The following is a 19,638-nucleotide window of genomic DNA, read 5'->3' on the forward strand; positions in this document are numbered from 1 at the left end:
AACAATATACTAAAAATAGCCTCATCTAGCTCAAAATTATTAGTATAAAATTAATAAAGTATGACAAAAATATAAATAAAGTGAGTAAAGTGAGAAAATCACGAAGATGAGTATATATATTCAATGTGAACTAAATGTTCATTACTTGATTAAATTTATATTTCTGTACAATTTGATTCGATTGAGAATGAGTATTATATCATATTTTTATCACACATTAAAATTTGTGTTATCTCAATATATATAATAATTTAAAAAGAAAAGGAAAAACAAAAAAAATGAACACATAATAATAAATACACTAAAACTATAAAAAGAAAAAAAAAATTATAGAATACCACCACACAAGTGTATAAGGACTAAAGACATAATAGTCATAGTATAGCATTTGATGCTTTTTGAGGCGAAATGATTATGTTTAGGGCACACTTAGTGGATCCCGATCCGGAGATAGGTTCGCTCACCACGCATCTGGACGGTGAGCCCGCCCACGCCATAGTCTCGAACCAGCGCCGGAGGTCTATCGATATCAAGACAAATGTGCTAGGAGTTTTTCCCACATTCTCTGGGCGAAGGAATGAATTCCTTACGAATTCCTAAACGAGTTTAGTAAGCTGTGCAGTATCCAAAAGCGACCCAACGAGGCGACTGAGGAGGACTACCGTTTGCGAGCAATCCCGTTTGCCCTTAAGGGGGAGGCTAATACCTGGCTGCTGAGGCTCCCACCAGACTCGATCAACACATGGAAGGATTTCAAGCTAGAATTCTTAGATTATTTCTTCCCGTCCAACAAGAAGAATGCATTGAAGAAGGAGATCTAGGAGTGCAAGCAAGAGTATGATGAGTCCCTGAGTTCTTACTGGTCCCGGTTCAAGGGACTGTTGGATGCTTGTCCGAACCACAGGATGATTGAGGCAGAGACTTACTATCTGTTTTACGAAGATGCAAACCCTGAATCAAAGGATTTGATGAATTCCTCGAGCGGGGGAAATTTTACCAAAAATAAAGCAAGTGAAGCCAGAGAGACTTTGGGGTTGATCGAGGCGAAAAAGGCCTATGATAACCTGCGGAGCATTATGAGGAGGGGATCGACCAACGCAGTAACAGAGCAAGACGATACGAAGGTGGAGGCCAGGATAGATAAGTTGGAGAAAGCACTGTTGAATGCAATTGAGAAGTACAACCCTCATGCCCCACCGGAGAATGAGAAACCCCCCGGTCTAGAGGAAAGGCAACTGCAACCTTATTGCGGTCAACCCTGCGAAGGAGATTACCAAGCCCAGACGAATTCGATGGAAAGCTGGAATCCGGATGGAAGTTGGAATCAAGGAAGGCAAAAGGAGGCCCCATGGAGGACTCACCCTAATTTTAGATGGACTGACAATGATCAAAATCAACCGCCTGATCACAAATTATGCACACCCTCCAGAGAGGCAATCCAACTTGTCAGGGAAGAATCAGGAGGGGCAGCTGCAATTGGGACACATGAATCAAGATCATACTAATTGGGGAAGCAGGAATCAGAACAATCCAGGGAGCTCCTATGTGCCACCACACCAGAGGAATAACAAAGGAAATTACTAGAGTTCCCAACCTAACAATCAAGGGAATCAAGGATCTGGCAACCAGTACAACAACCACCAAGAAAATCAAGGGAATTATCGGCAGAACCAGGGACAAAACCAAGGTCAAGGGTCGAACTCGAATCAATTCAACTCCAGACCACCGAGGAGTTTAGATGATAAGGTCCACGACCTAGTGAATTCGCAGCAGTTCATGCAGAATAACCTGCATTCCAACAATGACGTGGTGCACAAACTGCAAGACGCTCAATTGGAACACAAAGCAGCCATGGACATAATGGCGAAGCAGTTGTCTCAGATCGCGGTTTCTTTGAATGAGATGCGGGGGAATGAAGGAAAACTTTGTTGCAGTCAAGCCACCTGATCGAGCAAACATTAGTCAAATCACCTTGAGATAAGAGCGGGGTTATGAAGGACCGATCCCGGAGACCGATGAAGACGTACCCGCACAGGCAAGTGAGGGGAAGGAGACCCAAGTGTTTCACAAGGCCAGCCCCAGACCCAGAGAAGTTCATGCTCAAGATGACCTCCAGAAGGGAGATTTAGAGGGATCTTTACCACGAGCAGCTGACTCATTTTTCCTAGATCCAGAGCCTGACATAGGAACTAAGGAAGTGAGCAGGGAAATTGGCGAAATCCCAGCTGGGAGTTCCACAAATGCGGTGAAGCGAGCGAAGCCGTTTCCATACCGAGGAGAAGCCAAGAAAAAGAAAGATGATACAGAGGACCTCATGGAAATTTTTAGCAAGCTGGAAATCAACCTGCCCTTCTTGCAAGCCCTGAAGATGCATGCCTTTAGTAAGTTCATCAAGGAATTCATATCTTGGAAGACAAAGCCAGACGGGAAGATTGTGATCGGGGAAAATGTATCTGCTGTGATACAAAAGAGAAGGATGCATTCGAAATGCACAGACCCAGGTATGTTCACATTACCCATTTCTCTAGGGGATATCAGTGTCGAGCATGCCATGTGTGATCTAGGGGCGTCTATAAATGTTTTACCACTTTCAATCTACAAGAAACTGACAGGAGTTAAGATGGTCGCTACCAAGGTGGTAATCCAGTTAGCAGATAGAACTTGCATCTGTCCCGAAGGTGTGTTAGAAAATGTCATAGTTAAGGTGCATGATTTTCTATATCCTGCTGATTTCTATGTTATCAAAATGAATGATAATGAGTCTGCTGAGTCTAGTGGCGTGCTTTTAGGGAGACCATTCTTACGCACTGCCAAGACCATTATTGATGTTTTTGATGGAACGATTTGCTTGGACTATAATGGGGAAAAATATACATTTAGCATAGATGAGGGAATGAAAAGACGGAATATCTTGAGACGGAATTGATACATGAACAAATTGACAACTCAGAGTTGAGTCATTTAATCGATTGAGAATTTGTAGGTTGGTGTGCAGCAATGAACACAATAGAATTGACAGATGAGGAACTAACAGAAGCCATCATGGAGTTTTGCAAAAATCCCGAGTAAGCTAGATCAAGGGGATCAACCCATGTGGCTAATCTGGAAAATTCTCCTGGGTCTGAGAAGGAGACATTACCTGAGATTGCAGAAAAAAATCCCTTGCCCCAGGAGACGAACGACACCAAGAAGGAACTGAAGACACTCCCACCAGGTCTCAAGTATGCTTACTTGGAAGAGAATGGGGCATTCCCAGTGATAGTCAACAGTAACTTGACTAAGGAGCAGGAGAATGAATTGTTGGAAGTAATCAAGCGGAACAAGAAAGCAATAGGATGGACCCTTTCCGATTTAGTAGGAATCAGCCCTGATCTCTGCATGCATCACATCCGGTTAGAGGAGGGTGTAAAGGCTCACCGAGACGCACAACGGAAGCTGAATCCGAACATGCGGGAGGAAGTTCTGAAGGAGGTGTTGAAACTGCTCTCTCTAGGGATCATCTACTCCATCCCGGATAGTGAGTGGGTCAGTCCTGTCCATATGGTGCCTAAAAAGTCTGGAATACAGGTTGTCAAGAATGAAAAGAACGAGTTGGTGCCCACGCGGCTGGTGACTGGGTGGAGGATGTGCATCGACTACAGGAAGTTGAATGAGGCCACAAAGAAGGATCACTTTCCCCTTCCTTTCATTGACCAGATGTTAGAAAGGTTAGCCGACAAACAGTATTTTTGTTTCCTTGATGGATACAGTGGCTATTTCCAGATCTACGTAAACCCAGAAGATCAAGGGAAGACTGTTGGGACTACCGCAGCGGAAGACACGGAAAACAAATAGGTCCTTAACGGATCTATTTAGGTGATTATGCATTCGACTCCAATTTCATGCAATAAACATAGATCTATAGATATAACATCAAATAAACACATAATCATGCATATTCGATGTAGATTCGATTGTTACCTCATAATCCATCATTGGATTGACGTTGCTAGCTGCACCACCCGGAGATCCTTGGTTTATCGACCACGAATCTTCCGTACTATTCCCTTGTCCTTGATTCTCCATCCGTGTGGGCGGATCTTAGATTATCAATTAAATAACTTTGAATGGATCTAGGGAAACCCAATACAAACACCAAATTGTCTAGATCTAATCCTATGAATTAGGATAGATCAAGAACAATAATCAAAACCCTAATTCTCCCACGTGCTAGGCACGAAAATCGAGACCAAGTGAGAGAGAAGAGGGAGGCGCCGATTTGCCTCCTAGGGTTAGGGTTTTGTGTTGTCTTGGATTGTGTGCTAGGGTTTCCATTTCATTCATTATTTATAGTGGACCTTATTGGGCTAGTAAGGGGATCCATGGAATGACTTAAGTGTTGGGCTCACCCATTAGATAATTAACTAATTAAATCAAATGACCCATGATTTAATATATTATCAATGGAATATTATTTTGTTCCACTAAAGAATAATATTGCACTCCCACTTAAATCACCAAATTACAAATAACTTGGGTCCATTTTATTTTATAATATTTCCCGCGTTTAAGATTATCTTGATCCATCAATTTAATTCTTTTGTCTGCTATGTGACTAGAATTAAATTAATTCTCCAAAGAGTTTTTCTAGTTTGAAACTTTATTTATTATTCGTGGAATAAATTCCAACTGCGCAGATTTCTGAATAATAAATTCCTCTTTCAAACACCTCATTGGGGATCACCCTTTTAGGGATTTAATCATACCACACTGGGCACGCGAATTCTATGAAATAATATTCCAATACCTTCATGTTATTCAATTACTACCACCCAAGATATCATGAACTTGAGTTACGTACAAACTCTCACATATTGATAAGTCAAAGTGGCGTTTGATTGAATAAACAATATTGATATTAATATCATAGACTAGAAAATACTAAACTTTCTGAAATATATTCTTTCAGTAGATAGCAATAAAGAATACATTTCGGATTAGATCCTTTCAGTGCTTTACCACACCGGTGTTACCAATCTCTTCTTAGGTAAGAGAGAATTATCACAAACACCGCAACCGTACCAATAGGTAGCCAAAGCCTATCTAGGTTGTGAATACGTTTTTCTTCTTACTAGATCTGGCCAAGTCCCCTACTGGAAAACTCATGAGGAGATTCATCGAATTTCCCTACTTGACCTTCTTAGTAAAAAGCCTTAGACTTGTTTATCATATTTCAATAATAAACCATTATATTATATTATTTATTCTCATAATTAGGTAAACAAGTGGACGTGGCGTTTCTCGTATACATGCACAAGCTGACTGTACAAAGGCATGTACGCTCGAGGCATCTTTTAGTATACAAACCCCAACATGCTTACCCTTAGGAAATGGTTGCTTCTTGCTCTTACCCATTATGCACTGCTCACAACTCTTTAAATCTGCAGAATCATCATGATTAAAAATCCGCTATTTTACCAAGACTTTCATGCCTTTTTGCCCCAGATGTCCTAACCTTGAATGCCACAGTTTGAGATCACTTACTCCTCTTTCAACACTATAGCCATTCCCTGCAATAACCTCTGCATCTAGGTAGTATAGGGTCTACTTCCTCATAGCTTTCATAACTACTGCACTTCCAAAATAGATTTCCATCTGATCATCTTGGCTTCTAAAACCATAGCCCTTTGACTGCAAGACTCCCAAAGAGACAAGATTCCTCTTAATTTCAGGAATGAATCTAACATTAGTAAGCAAGACCACAGAGCCAGATGCTAATTTCAATCTGATAGAGCCCATTCCTCTAATAGCACAGGTCTGATTATTTCCAAGAACTACTGATCCAGTTGAGGGTTTAAACTCTTGAAACCATTCATGATGAGAACAAATATGAAAACTACACCCTGAAACTACTATCCAACATTCACTAATAGATCCACCACATTAAGAATGTGCATATTTTGTTCATCTTGAACTAGATCAGTTGTACCTGGTGTTGCTCCTTCAGTGGCATTCTGCTTCCTCTTCCATGCGAAGCAATTCCTTTTGATGTGCCCTGGTTTCTTGCAATAGTGCCAGCTCCTTGTCTCCTTCTTTTGGGCTTTATCAGCATCATGAGACTCCTTGTTGAAGCATCCTTTCCGCTTCCCTTTTCCCTTCCATTTCTTGACATTCAATACTTCCTCAGATCCAATAGGGAGAAAGCTACTTTGCCTCTGAAAATCCTTGGTCTTGAGAGCTGTTTGAACTTCAAGCAATGTGATGGGTTTATCCCTTCCATACAACAGAGCATCCTTCAACTGCTCATAGGAAGATGGTAGAGCATTGAGGAGGACAATTGCTTTATCCTCATCTTCCAACTTTACTTCAACATTCTCCAGATCGTCCACAAACTTTGCAAACTGATCGATCTGCTCACTTAAAGACTTATTCTCCACAAATCTGTAATTGTAGAGCTGCTGCTTCAAATACAATCGGTTAGCTAGGGATTTTACCATGTAGAGCTCCTCGAACTTCTTCCACACCGCACACGCAGTCTTCTCATGCGCCACTTCTCTCAAGACTTTATCATCAAGACTCAAGAATATTGTGCTACGCGCCTTCCTTAGAATTTCTTGGCACTTCCCCGTAGCCTTATCATCATCTTCTTTCGCCTTGAGCGCCTCATCTAGACTTTGATGGATCAACAAGGATTCCATCTTAATTCTCCAGAGACCAAAATCCGATTTGCCATCGAACTTCTCGGCATCGTATCGCGCCATCGACATTCCCACAGACGGCGTCACTTTGATAGGGATTGGGCGCCGATATGATCACCGAACAATAAAGAAAACGAAAACAAGACAACACAACTCGATTTTACGTGGTTCGGTATAAACCTATATCCACGGGAAAGGTTTTGATCTCGATTGTATTACTCACTTCAGTTTACACTCTCAAAGATGAACTACAAAGAATCAAGAAGAAGACAAAGATTACAACACACTCAAGATAGTAACCTCTCTGCTCTATCGACGAATTCTCTTCCTTTCTCTCTTTGGGTGTAAAACTCTCTCTCTTTTAGCTTCCGTTTTATATCTTCACGGCTGGAAATAGCTTCTGTTGTAACTAACTCTCCTAGCATTAATCCAGTGAACTATCGCACACGTGAGCTACCATGCACCTTAGTATACACCATACTTTGCATGACCATTGTAACTCACAAAAATTAAATACACAATTGCAAAGCCATAATTTAATTAGCGACATATAAACATTTAATATATTTTGTTGATTCTATTAAGTGATTGCTAATTGCTTTACTAATTAAACTCTCGAACTTTAACACGTACTGCTAAATCATAATGTCCGTCTCAGTTTTTGATAAAGTGGTAGATTAATCATATTTAAACAGTGGAGTAGTATTAATCTAACGTGAGAGATCGAGATCAAAGCAAGGTGATGGTTGGATTTTTTTTGTACATATAAATATCACGTTATAAATAAAATCCGTCAAAGGATAATAAAATTATGAAATAAAGGGAAAAAATAATCAAAAGTACGTCGATGTCTAGATGATTGTGTATGTAGCATAATGCATCATTAATCGACATTCTTCTAGATGTAGTTTGGCGTGTAATAATTATAGCAACAAAATGTGATTAGTCGGAAGCAAAGGTTCATAAAGATATTTAGAAAGATAATTAAAAAAATTAGTCTTCCTTGGCGATTATCAAAGGTTGTGTTGACTGATTAAGGATTTTTTACTGTCCTCTCTCTCCTACAAATATTCAACTTATTTTAATAATGTACAGGACAGCCACCAGCCGAGCTACTAGGTAAATTTATTTATTTATCTATTTGTAATTTAGTAATTTTTGTTTATATTAGAATTTTTAAAAATATTGTGATTTTTGTTAATAGTACATTTGAGAGTTGGAATTTGTTCTATGCTAGCTTTAATTATGAAAAATATTATCAATAAGTTATAGTACTAATAAAAATAGAATTTATGGATATTTGTTAAATTTCTATAAATTGAACCTATTGAGAAACTTAACATAAAATGTGTGGCTCTAGTTCTACAGCTGCTTGGAAATAATACATTTATTGGTAACTTTATGAATGCCACCAAATGCAGATTGTCCCACGGTAAATCAGCCGCCCACTTCTGGAAATATAATTGCAAGTTGTAAGCATCTAGATTTGATCAAAACACTTCACAAATATAGACAAAATACAAAAAATAATATTATTAAACGACAAATTTCTTTTTCAGTACAATCCACAAGAATGTGAATTAGAACAAGAAAACACTACTTCTTGATGGAAACCTAACAGCACTTTACGTGTGTGCTGTGTGCACAAAATTGGAGATAATGTGCTATTGGGATGACCTAACAATTTTGTATATTATTGCATATCTAGAAACGAAATATATTTCACAGAAACAACTAGACATCTCGACCACATCCTTCCCATCTTAATTGAAACGTTTCTTTAGATAATACTACTCACTCCGTTCCACAATAAGAGTTCTATTTTGCTATTTCACTTCGTCTCACAATAAGATTCCTATTTCACTTTTACTATAAATGGTAAGTAGGCCCCACATTCCACTAATTTATTTCACTCATATTTTATCATAAAACTATATATAAGTGAGACTCATGTTCCACTAACTTATTCAACTCATTTTCTTTTACATTTCTTAAAACTCATGTCATAACTAAATAAGACTTGTATTACAGAACGGAGAGAGTACTATTGCTACAAGTAAATTAAGTACAGATTGAATAAAATATACTCCCTCCGTCCCGGATAATTCGGGTCACTTTGACCGGGCATGGGTTTTAAGAATTGTAATGAAAAGTGGGTTGAAAAAATTAGTGGAATGTGAGTCATATCTTTATATATTAGTTTTATAATAAAATGTGAGTAGGAATGAGTTAGTGGAATATGGGGTCCACTACCAAAAATAGTAAAAATGAAGTGGGACAAATTATATGGGATGGACCGAAATAGAAAATCAGGACGAATTATCTGAGACGGATGGAGTACAAGAGGCTAAAATAAAAGCAGTTGAAAAGTTAAATACAACAAAGAATAAAACAAATGATATTAAATGTATTACTACTCCCTCTTGACAGCATTTCAATTTTAAGATATTTCACAATAATAAGTAGCAGAGTGATTTCAATTTTCGACAAAAATTAATATACTAGGAGTAGTATTTTATAATTTAGTTTCTCTCATATTCAACTAAAAAACAGAAAGGAGAGGCTGGAGAGAGTGAATGATGAAAAATCTGAAATGATAAAGTGAGAAGTGGGGGTGAAGGTAATAAGCACTTTATTGAGAAATGGGGTTCAATCATGCATCGATTTGCGTGATAAAAATAGATGACACAGTGACCGTATTTTGCTCCACACAGCTGGCCTTGTACGTTTATGGCATCATATTTCCACCCCACATGCCTCATCCCCAACCATTCTTCAAATGAATCCATACCCCACGTTCTTATTTTAATTTAAATCTGCCACTTCCTAGCCCGATTTTGATTATACTTTTATTTTCAAGAATTTCACTTTAAACTTTCACGAATCACCTGATTTTTATCAAACAAACGGTTAACTAACAATTATAATTCCAAAATTTTCAGAATCGGTATAATCTATTTCAATTCAGTCCATATATTATAAGACGATTACAGTGTTGAAATTGAAACTTTGGATCCGACAAGTAAATTCATAGTTTTGATATTGAACACATAACTAGCTATTTCGATTTTTGTCAATTTTGATAGTAGTATTTTTAATCGAATGTTCCTGCTTATCAATGAAAAATTCTGGATCCGAACCAAAGTAATAGAATTTGGATACCGATTCCGGTTGAGCCCATTAGGATGGCTAACCACGCATTTCTCCTATTTTCCAAAATCCCTTTTTCTTTATTGGTAAGTAGTAATATCCCACCATTTTCCTATAAATCAAACCCCTCACCCTTCTCCAAAGCCCCTTCTCCAAAGCCCCTTCTCTTCCACTTCTCTCACCCACAGCTTTCCAATTTAATTTTCCCTCTCTTTTCCGTTTTTCTATTATCGCCTCGTTTCTCTGGTTAATTACATAACAACCACACATATTTTTCCGATACAATCTTGCCAAAAATAAATACTCCACTTGTTTTTCAATTCATACCTCACAAACCCCAAAACTTCACCAAAAAATCATTGAATGTTGCAGAAACCGCCGTTGATGTTCCAGATTCATCCATGTCTCCCGTTCTGAGCGAACTTCTCCGGTCCGGTTTTATGATCAGTTCCTCCCTCCGCCGCGGCACCCATCTCGTCCAATCCTTCTCCGTCGTCTTCCTCTACTGGTTCTACGTTTTCTCATAAACTTTTCCCCCAATTCGCAAACCCTAATTTATCCCCTCTCTCTCCTTATACAAATACACACGATTAATTCTTCAATTGATCCAAAAACACACACAATCACTTCAATTAATTCATTAATGGCGACATCGAGCGTGACTTCGTCGGATTCGCCGCCGGTGATGGACCAGAGGAAGCGCAAGCGGATGCAATCGAACCGCGAATCGGCGCGGCGGTCGCGGATGCGGAAGCAGAAGCACCTCGACGATCTGATGGCGCAGGCGGCGCAGCTGAGGAAGGAGAACGCGATGATCCGGAGCAGCATCGGCGCCACCGCGGAGCGCTGCGTGAGTGTGGAGGCGGAGAACTCGGTGCTGGCGGCGCAGATGATGGAGCTGACGCATAGGCTCGGATCTCTCAATGAGATATTGAGCTGCATCGGTTCGGTTAGCGCCGCAGCCGCTGCCGTCGGCGGATGCATGTTTCAGTCGGAGGAGTTTCAGGTTGGCGATGGCGCGCCGTGGAACTCGGTGGGGCTGAGCCACCACCCAATCATGGCGGAGATGTTTGATTATTGATGAAAAAAATTGTGAACCACAGCAAAATTGGTCAACGTGTTCTTGGTTGGTGTTTTTTAAGATTTGGATTTAAAAAATAAAATAAAAATTAGTGGTTGTTCTTTCTTGTATTTTTAATTCATAAGATTGATTAGCATTTGCGTAAATGGAATATCTCCAATTATTTATTAGTGTTGTTGATGCTTTTGTCATGATTTGGATCCATTGGCCCATATACATTCAATTATTATTATAGACAATAATGACTCCAATTTAAATATGTAGTGAAATAAAGGAGAAAATATCTTAGTAATTAAAATGCGCTTCACCTCTAGTAGAGCATATAAATAATGAAATAAAGCACAATTATAACTCGCACTCCCTATTTAAATACTCGCTTTAATTCTCGAGGACTTTTGAGAAATGATTTGATTTTGTGAAAAAGTAGCGATACAAAATTAATTTCACTTTAATATATATAGGTCCCAGTCGAGTTAACCTACTCGAATTCTCGGACCATTTGGGTTCTGACGAAATTTTCTATCTTATAAACTTTAAATCCAAATTCAATCCCTTAAGGTTTTAGGCTAAGCCATCAAGTCAATCGGGCTCAAAAAATTTTACTCCGTATATTATTATTTTTTAAGTAATAATACTACTATATTATATTAATCATTTTATATCTGGAATAAATGAGTAATTACTTCAATTCGAATTAAATATGTAACTCATTTAGTGATAAAATTTATGTTTTACTTAAATAGTGATTATTTTAAAATTTTACATATAATATTTTCATAAAAAGTGTAAAAGTAAAAAAAATGAGTATGGTTTTCAAATTTGATTGAATTAAAATATATTTTTACTTATATTTAAATTTTTTTTAGTAATTCTAAAAGTTTGAAAAAGCTTAATGAAAATTGAAAATAAATAATGAGAATTAACTCGGGCGGGTTAATTTTGGCCAACCCAATCGGGGTTGTGGGCTATTCGGTTTTAACATAATTTGGGTTATCATTTTTTTTGGATATAAATTTTCAATTATATCCCTATAAATTTTTTGGGTCATCAGACCAACTTATGAAACGTGGAGCGTGTAGTCCATTTACGGTTTAGGGTCATCGAATTATGACTTTTTTCGGGCTATTCGGGTCAATCCCAACAAATAAAAGTTTCAACCCTAACCCTTTTTTTTTATAAATCTTATTGATCTTATAATAGAACGTTACCATAATAATTTATTTTATATTCCATTTTTCCTAAATAATTATCTAGTTATTCTAGTCTACCATTCTAGAGAATTTACGACATAACATCTAGAGTTGGATCATTTCTAGATGTATTTTATATCACATATATCTAGATTTTATTTTTTTATTTCAACAAAAGCAACGCTATTTTGAATACAAGAAATAAACTATAAAAAGAATATAAGTTGAAACTATTCTCAAATTTAAGTAAATATAATAATATTTGATTAAACATATAAACATGTGTAATTACTAAATTTCTCCTTTAAAAATTTTTAATTGTTGGGTGATTAATGTGCCCCAGCCCACCATATATATAGCTCCACCAACCAATATGTATATTCATGAACAAAAAAGTAGACGCCGACCTCATAAAAAAACAAAATGATCTAGATATTAATTTTAACATTGTACATATATAATAAATACACAAATTTAGTTACTAATGATAAACGTTCGAATTATAGTGGTGATCGATGACCATGTCCCTTTCAAAAACATGTGTGATCATGCATTTGCAATAAGGTAAATGTGTTTGATAAAAACTGTTTGTCTATTATTACGTCGATGTCACTAAACATGTTTACTTATTAGAAAAATTGCACAAATTGTCACCAATTTAATGGGTTTGACAATTTAATTTAATTTAATTAGTCTTATACAGTAGTATACATGTTTCTAGAAGTTTTCGGAGCTCCTCAAACTTAGTTGTGACTTGTGGTCAACATCTTTAGATTTCATAGCAAACTTATTTATATCATTCTCTTTGTTCTTCATTTTACATTTAAAACTTATAAATTTAGATAATACTTAGCACACATATGCACATCTTTACCACAAAAGATTTTTGATGTAATGAAACGTGCATAAAAATAAATTAAAAGTTCCAAATGTTTTTTCAGTATGATAGGGTTCTGTTGTATAAAAAATTGCTTGTTATATAGCATGTTTTAGACAATCAAGCATTTTTTTAGAGTAAATTACAAATTTAGAATCTATACTTTCATTGATGCATATTTTTTTGGTATCTATACTTATAAAATATCATTTTCAGTATGTATACTCTATATACTTATTGCACATTTTAAGATCCTACCTACTTTTTCTATTTTTTCGGACTAAATGCACTCTCAAATGGATGAAGAACAAATTTGTACATTCAATGCAATCATTTCGAACCTTTAGACAATATTATTTGATGCAAATTGAATTTTTCCTTGGCTAATTCCAATTTGAGTATCTTAGAATGTGATTTCACTTTAGTTTGGATATATATACATGGAGCCTATAGTATAAAAGTAACGATGGAATGGAACCTATTCCTATGAATAGCGACCTTATTTGATACATTAATCAATGATTATGGTTTAAGAGAGATAGATAGTTGCGTCATGAATTAATTCTATAATTCTAGCTAATTGATGATTTGTTTTGGGAAAATACACTCATTTCAAACCCGATTAATTGATAGTTTTATTATGAACTCTACAGCATTGAAGTCTTGTAAATAGTTTAATTATAATAAACCGGAAATTATTCTCAAACGCACTAATGTAATTACTCCAATAGTTTAATTACTCCGTATAATAAACCCGAGTATATTTTTACATAAAAAAAATGCAAAAACATTACTAGTGACTATAATATGTTGCATTGTGTCCTGAGTTATGGGTTTATGGCCCAAAGTAAGTGTAAAAGTAATCGTGGGCCCAATAAATTCTATGCCTTCATAAACCGATGTGGTACACCAAATTCCACCGCAACACGACGACGTTTGCAATGGCTTAGATATTAAAAATAAAGAATAAATGGTAGGTGTCGTCAATCCGGTGGGCACACGTCAATTGATGCAAAATTGATAAGTATTAGTTCATGACTGAAAAAGCAATTTTCAATGGATTCAGATATAACTAATGCAGCATGGATCGTTTAGGGTTTAAAACGATTCTCATCAATTATAAACACTTTTTTAATGTTAAAAGGCCAAACGAGACGCGTGAGCTCTAGATCATCATTATTACGGTTGCTTTGATGAAGTAGCAACTTTTCTGATTTTGGGTTTCTCATGAATTCAAAATTTAATTCAGTGTCGAAATCATCTTATATCCATCATATTAATTTAACTTTATATTGAACATATCTTGTACTCCATATATGTTACTTACTAAATCCCACATCTATAGATATATTTCTTGTTTCGTAAAAAAATTGTATGGTATCCACCGTTCTGTAATAGGAGTTCGTATTTAATGACTCAGCATCGATTTTTAGAAATGTAATTGCACAAAATTGGTGGAATATAAGTCTTACTTTTATATATGGAGTATTAATTTTATAATAAAATATGAGTGAAATAAGTCAAAGAATATGGAGCATGAAAGATTAATTTTGTAGTTTTGTATTGGGTGGGATGGATCAAAATGAAAAAGACTCTTATTACGTGATAGAAAATAATACTGTTATAAATTAACTAGAAGAAAAAATAAAGTAGGATTCATAATAAGGTATATACAATAACGTTTTCATTTTAAAAAAAATGTATCAAAATTGGGTGGCTTCAATAACTTGAGAAAATAAAGACCCACGCCACATATTACGGATGCCCATGTTGTTATACACATTTATTGTTGAAGACTTGAAGTGGAGTATTCAATGAATATCAGTATGTCTTTGACTTTATGAGTTTTTAACGATTATCCTTTTTTTTCTAATTCTACTTCATATGTTAATTTTGAAGCGTGAACTACTCCGTCGGAAACACCAAATAGTGTGACACCTCGTATCCTCATCCACAATCAATATTTAATAATACTACAATTAATATTTTTTTTCCTAACTATGTCCTATTTTATTAATCTTGTATTCAATTTATATAGTCAACTACTAAAATTATTTATACTTAAAAGAAGGAATGAGTATGGAATAATTGTATATACTATGCACGTGCATGTTATGTATTTCATTATATATCTAAAATAATTTATTAGACGACAAAATATGAGAGATTAGAGTAAGGATTGCCTGGTGTTGATAGTACCCTAGTAGTTGAGCCATTAGTAAGTCATACAACATCTAGTCAAAGTTGGTGGCGAGGAATTTTTGTTTTGAAACTGCACAAATCAATTCATTCACCCGGCTCGACGACATATATAGCTTAGACGTTGATATTACGATTCTTCTTATCAAATTAAGCTTCGGATGAATGAGCCAATATTGATCATAATTTTGTAATCTAATATTTGATGTTTTCCACAATTGCTCTATACTCTCATGCATACGCCTAATATATTATAAAATTACAAATTAAAATTGTTAGCAATTAACACCATTATATGCTTAAATCTTTCGATTTTCGACATGACTTTTTCGAATAGCATCCCCAAAACGACCAAAACGATGAGGTTTTAATCAGCACTATTACGTCGAAAACTAAAAAACAAGATAGAACTTCATGCAGTAGTAATTTGTAATTCTGCATACATTGGGAATGTATAGCGGTAACAAGTGTGTATCAACTATTCATTTTAAGCAAACTCCATTTGTCCCTTAAAAGTATGAATTATTATTTCTTTCTTAGTCTATCTATGAAAACAAAGAATTTTCTGATTTTGGATCTCACTACCCTACTAATAATGTGGACTTTAATTTCCACTAACAAACTACGTTTTCTTTTCATCTATCTTTGTTTAACAATTGTATTAATCTATGCTTAACCAAAAATTTAAACTTTTCAGAACAGAGAGATAGCATAAATTATGAATTGATTCTGTGTACTTTATGTACTTTATGTGGGAAATAATAACTTCGAACATTTAATAATACTATTATGACATTTGATAACTCATTTATCTTAAATTTATATAACTAAAAATGATCTAAAATGTGTATGTTTATCATATATTTTATTTTTTATTTATAAAATTGCTTATTTCATTATTGACAATGACGGGCGCAGAAAATAAAGCTCGTGGGGTCGGATAATATACATAATTAATAATAATAATAATATTTAAATGATTATTTTAAAATTAATTTAATTAATAATAAATATAGTAAATAATTGTTTTAAAAAAATATTTCATATTGTGTAGTCATATCTTTTGTTATGAATGATATATATGTTTCCTAGGAATATCTATATTTAACAAAATCTACTTAAAAATTTCTTTGATCCTTTTGTAATAGTATTAATTGAATGTTTCTCGCTCGATATGTATTAAGACAACCTCCCAACATATTTTTGCAGCTTATTCAAAAGAATTCAGAAAATACATTTTCGGTCGAATATTATAAACTCCCTTAAAAGTTACTATATTTCAATATTATAAAAGTAATAATCGCTTGATAATTTATTATTAACTTCAAAAATCCAATAAATGAAATAAAAATAGATTGAAATTATGGTTAATATCATATATATTCTTCTGTAATGATAATGGTGACTTAATCTATAACCCAAATAATTTTAACTACATAAGCCATCTATATGTTGATGTTAAAAGGGATCGACTAATTTTAGTATTTTAAAAATAGGCCGTGCGTGATGCCCTTTCATTTAATTTAATTATTAAAATAATTGGAAATAAAAGAAGTGGAATTGTTTCCTTTATTACAGATTATATCTATTCTTTTTTACAGTCTCTCTCCTCAAATCCCCAATCTTCCTTATTACTCCAACTGATTCGTCCTCTCTGTTACTCCGACGAAGGCCAAACCATGGGATGGAGCTCTGCCGTGTAGGGTCGGAGATGCTGCTGCATAGGGCCAGAGGTCAAAAAACTGAAGTTTCTTGGCAGCCTCAATGGACAGCGGTGGGGTCGGTCGACCCCACCCGACCCCACCTACATCCGTCGTTGTGTGATACAAATTAAAGTGAGTGAAAAGAGTTATTGAATGGCGAATCATACATTTATATTAGTAGTTTTATAATAAATTGCGAGCGAAATAAAATAAGTGAAATGTTGGATTAGTACTAAAAATAGTAAAAAGAAAAATGGGATAGTTATTTAGGACGGATGAAAATAACAAATTGGAATGATTAATGGCTAACCAAGGGAGTACTAATTAATGTCAGAAATTCTTAACAATGATTTTTAATTAATTTTGCAAATTGTGGATTTAGTTTATAATAAAAAAAATTTAATTGGGATCCAGGAATTGAAATTAGACTTCAATTCTTCGAATATTGGTCCGAGCAGGACATGATTGTTACGTAATTTCGAAAAAATAGGATTGGAAGCAAAAATCGAGAATTGAAATTTGCAATTGGATTTCAATAGTTTTTGAAATTAAAGTTGAGAGCAAGTCGCCTGCATCTTTACAACATGTGGTTTGATGTATCCGGCCGAGTGTCGGACTGTTGCTACACAGATCATGGACCATAGTTGGGCTTCTCTTTCTTGTTTTTGGGCTTCTCTTTCTTGTTACAAATTAGTAGTAGTAATTGATTCGTTTTTGGGCTTTGTCCTATTTGCAAACTTTCCCTTCCAAAAAAAAATAAAAAATAGTCTTATATTTTTATATTCACCCTTATATTAAAATTAATTACTATATATTTTCTCATTGAGAAGTGATCAAGGTCTAACTCATTTTAAGTGTATAACTAGAGAATAAATCTCAGCCACATGTTATCTTAATCCAATGACTAAAATAAGTAAATAACTTTAGTTAATAAAAATTGGATAGGGGTATTTTAGGAAATCAACTTTGTTCTCATATTTTCACATACACACACCATTCACGCTTACACACACAAACACACACTCTCTCCTTCTCTCACGACGGAGGTGGCGGAGCACACTTGCACCTCCTCTCCGGCGACACCCTCCTCCGGCCTGCCTGCCTCTCACGGTTGCCTCCCTATCTGTGCCCCCCTCCTCCGGTCTGCCTCTCGCGGAGTACGGCTCACCTCCTCTCGTGGGCACCGACAATATCTCTACACCTGTGCCCTCGTCGCCTCCTGCTCCCGGACTAATTTGTTATATTCTCCATTGCACATACTCATGCTCAACAATCTCCATAGCCAATTGAAGAATCTTCATCGCAAGAACTGATTTACTCCATCGTCAATTATCGATTTCAGAATATGCAAATTCGCTATACTCACGCAGATTCTATAGATTTTTATCGCTAATGCTGAGATTTTCCCTATCTCCATCACTCACGTTGATTTGTTGTGATCTCCCAAGCCAATTATACAATCTACATACCTCCGCTCATGTTCAACAATCTCCATCATCAATTGCAGATTCTTCATCGCAAGAACTGATTTCTCTATCGTCAATTGTCAATTTCACGATCTGCAAATTTGCTATTTCACACAGGCCACATGTCTTCAATTGATCAAATGGACTTGGTATACGACCGCATTTTGCTAAGGATAGCGAAAGCGGGTAAACCGCAACTAATGAGAGGGATTAAAGAAACGGGGAGAGAAAAAGGGAAAGAACTTGAGGATTTGCACAAAGGCCAAGTCATATCATTGAAAAGAAGTCAAGCATGCCATTACATGGTCTTAGAAATAGCACAAACATCATATCAATGAATAAAAGTTCGATGGTGAGACTCTAAGATTTCTCACTTTACAAAAGAGCAGCGGAATAAGTCCTTACTAACCGACTTCGTGTATGAAGACACGAATCGTGAAAAGATCCACTGGATTATTTAGTAGCATCGACTCCGATCATTTCTCCATCCTCTTGACGTTTAACCTGCACATTTATAAATACATGCAGGGCTGAGTACATGAGTACAAGGTGGACACATGCCGAAAAGCAAAAACATACAGTATATAGTTGTCATCCATCTACAGTATTGCACAGGGATTTTTCTTAAAAGGCCCAGCGTACTAAATTCTTTTGTGATCTTAAAAGTCCGAGTGATCAGTCTAAGTTCTTTCGAAACACTCGCCTAATCTGAGAAACGTGTACCGTGAAGGTGGCCACCTTCAACGGACACCATGCCGGCCAACCTCGAATGGCTCCTAGCACCTGTGCACATTATTCCATACAGGATTTGCGGTCCTATTGGGAACCGAATTCGTTAAACTAGGTTTGGCGTCGCCAGAACCCGTAGGCTTCAACCCTCAACAGATAGGCCTCAAAACAAACATTTTATGGCATGAAAACAACTTGAAAAATATCACCGTTCCATTTTGAGAAAAGATGATTTTTCATAATTTTCACAAATATTTGCTTTATACCCACACTATAGTGCTGGATATTAAACAAAAGCCCACCTAATATGATTATGTTTCAACTCAATTACTCGCTTTGGCCTCACTCTCTCTTAAGCAACTTATCCCTTGAAAATAAATAGCGTAGCACGCTAATTAATACTTGAACTATTTTTCTTGAAAAAGGAATGCATGCATCCTATTGGATAGCACCTATATCTTAGTCTCGGCTTATAAGACTTTTCCTAATCCTACCTTTGCTTCACAACTCTGCGGAATTTATTTATTCTCTTTACTAACTTTGGAGAAATTCTATTTCCTCTAAAA

At 35.8% G+C, this 19,638-nt stretch overlaps 1 protein-coding gene across 1 annotated transcript; it reads left to right on the forward strand.

Moving 5' to 3' along the window:
• Positions 1-9,963: 9,963 nt before the first annotated feature.
• On the forward strand, positions 9,964-11,099 carry LOC125218380 (bZIP transcription factor 44-like). Its single transcript, XM_048120034.1, has one exon. It carries the CDS (start codon positions 10,471-10,473, stop codon positions 10,906-10,908), a length of 438 nt encoding a protein of 145 aa, XP_047975991.1. The 5' UTR covers positions 9,964-10,470; the 3' UTR covers positions 10,909-11,099.
• Positions 11,100-19,638: the final 8,539 nt, after the last annotated feature.

The sequence above is a fragment of the Salvia hispanica genome, chromosome 4, assembly GCF_023119035.1.
Source record: "Salvia hispanica cultivar TCC Black 2014 chromosome 4, UniMelb_Shisp_WGS_1.0, whole genome shotgun sequence".
Lineage (NCBI taxonomy): Eukaryota > Viridiplantae > Streptophyta > Magnoliopsida > Lamiales > Lamiaceae > Salvia > Salvia hispanica.

Excerpts from the sequence above, each read along its gene's own strand:
- LOC125218380 (XM_048120034.1), top strand. The coding sequence starts at position 10,471 with ATGGCGACATCGAGCGTGACTTCGTCGGATTCGCCGCCGGTGATGGAC.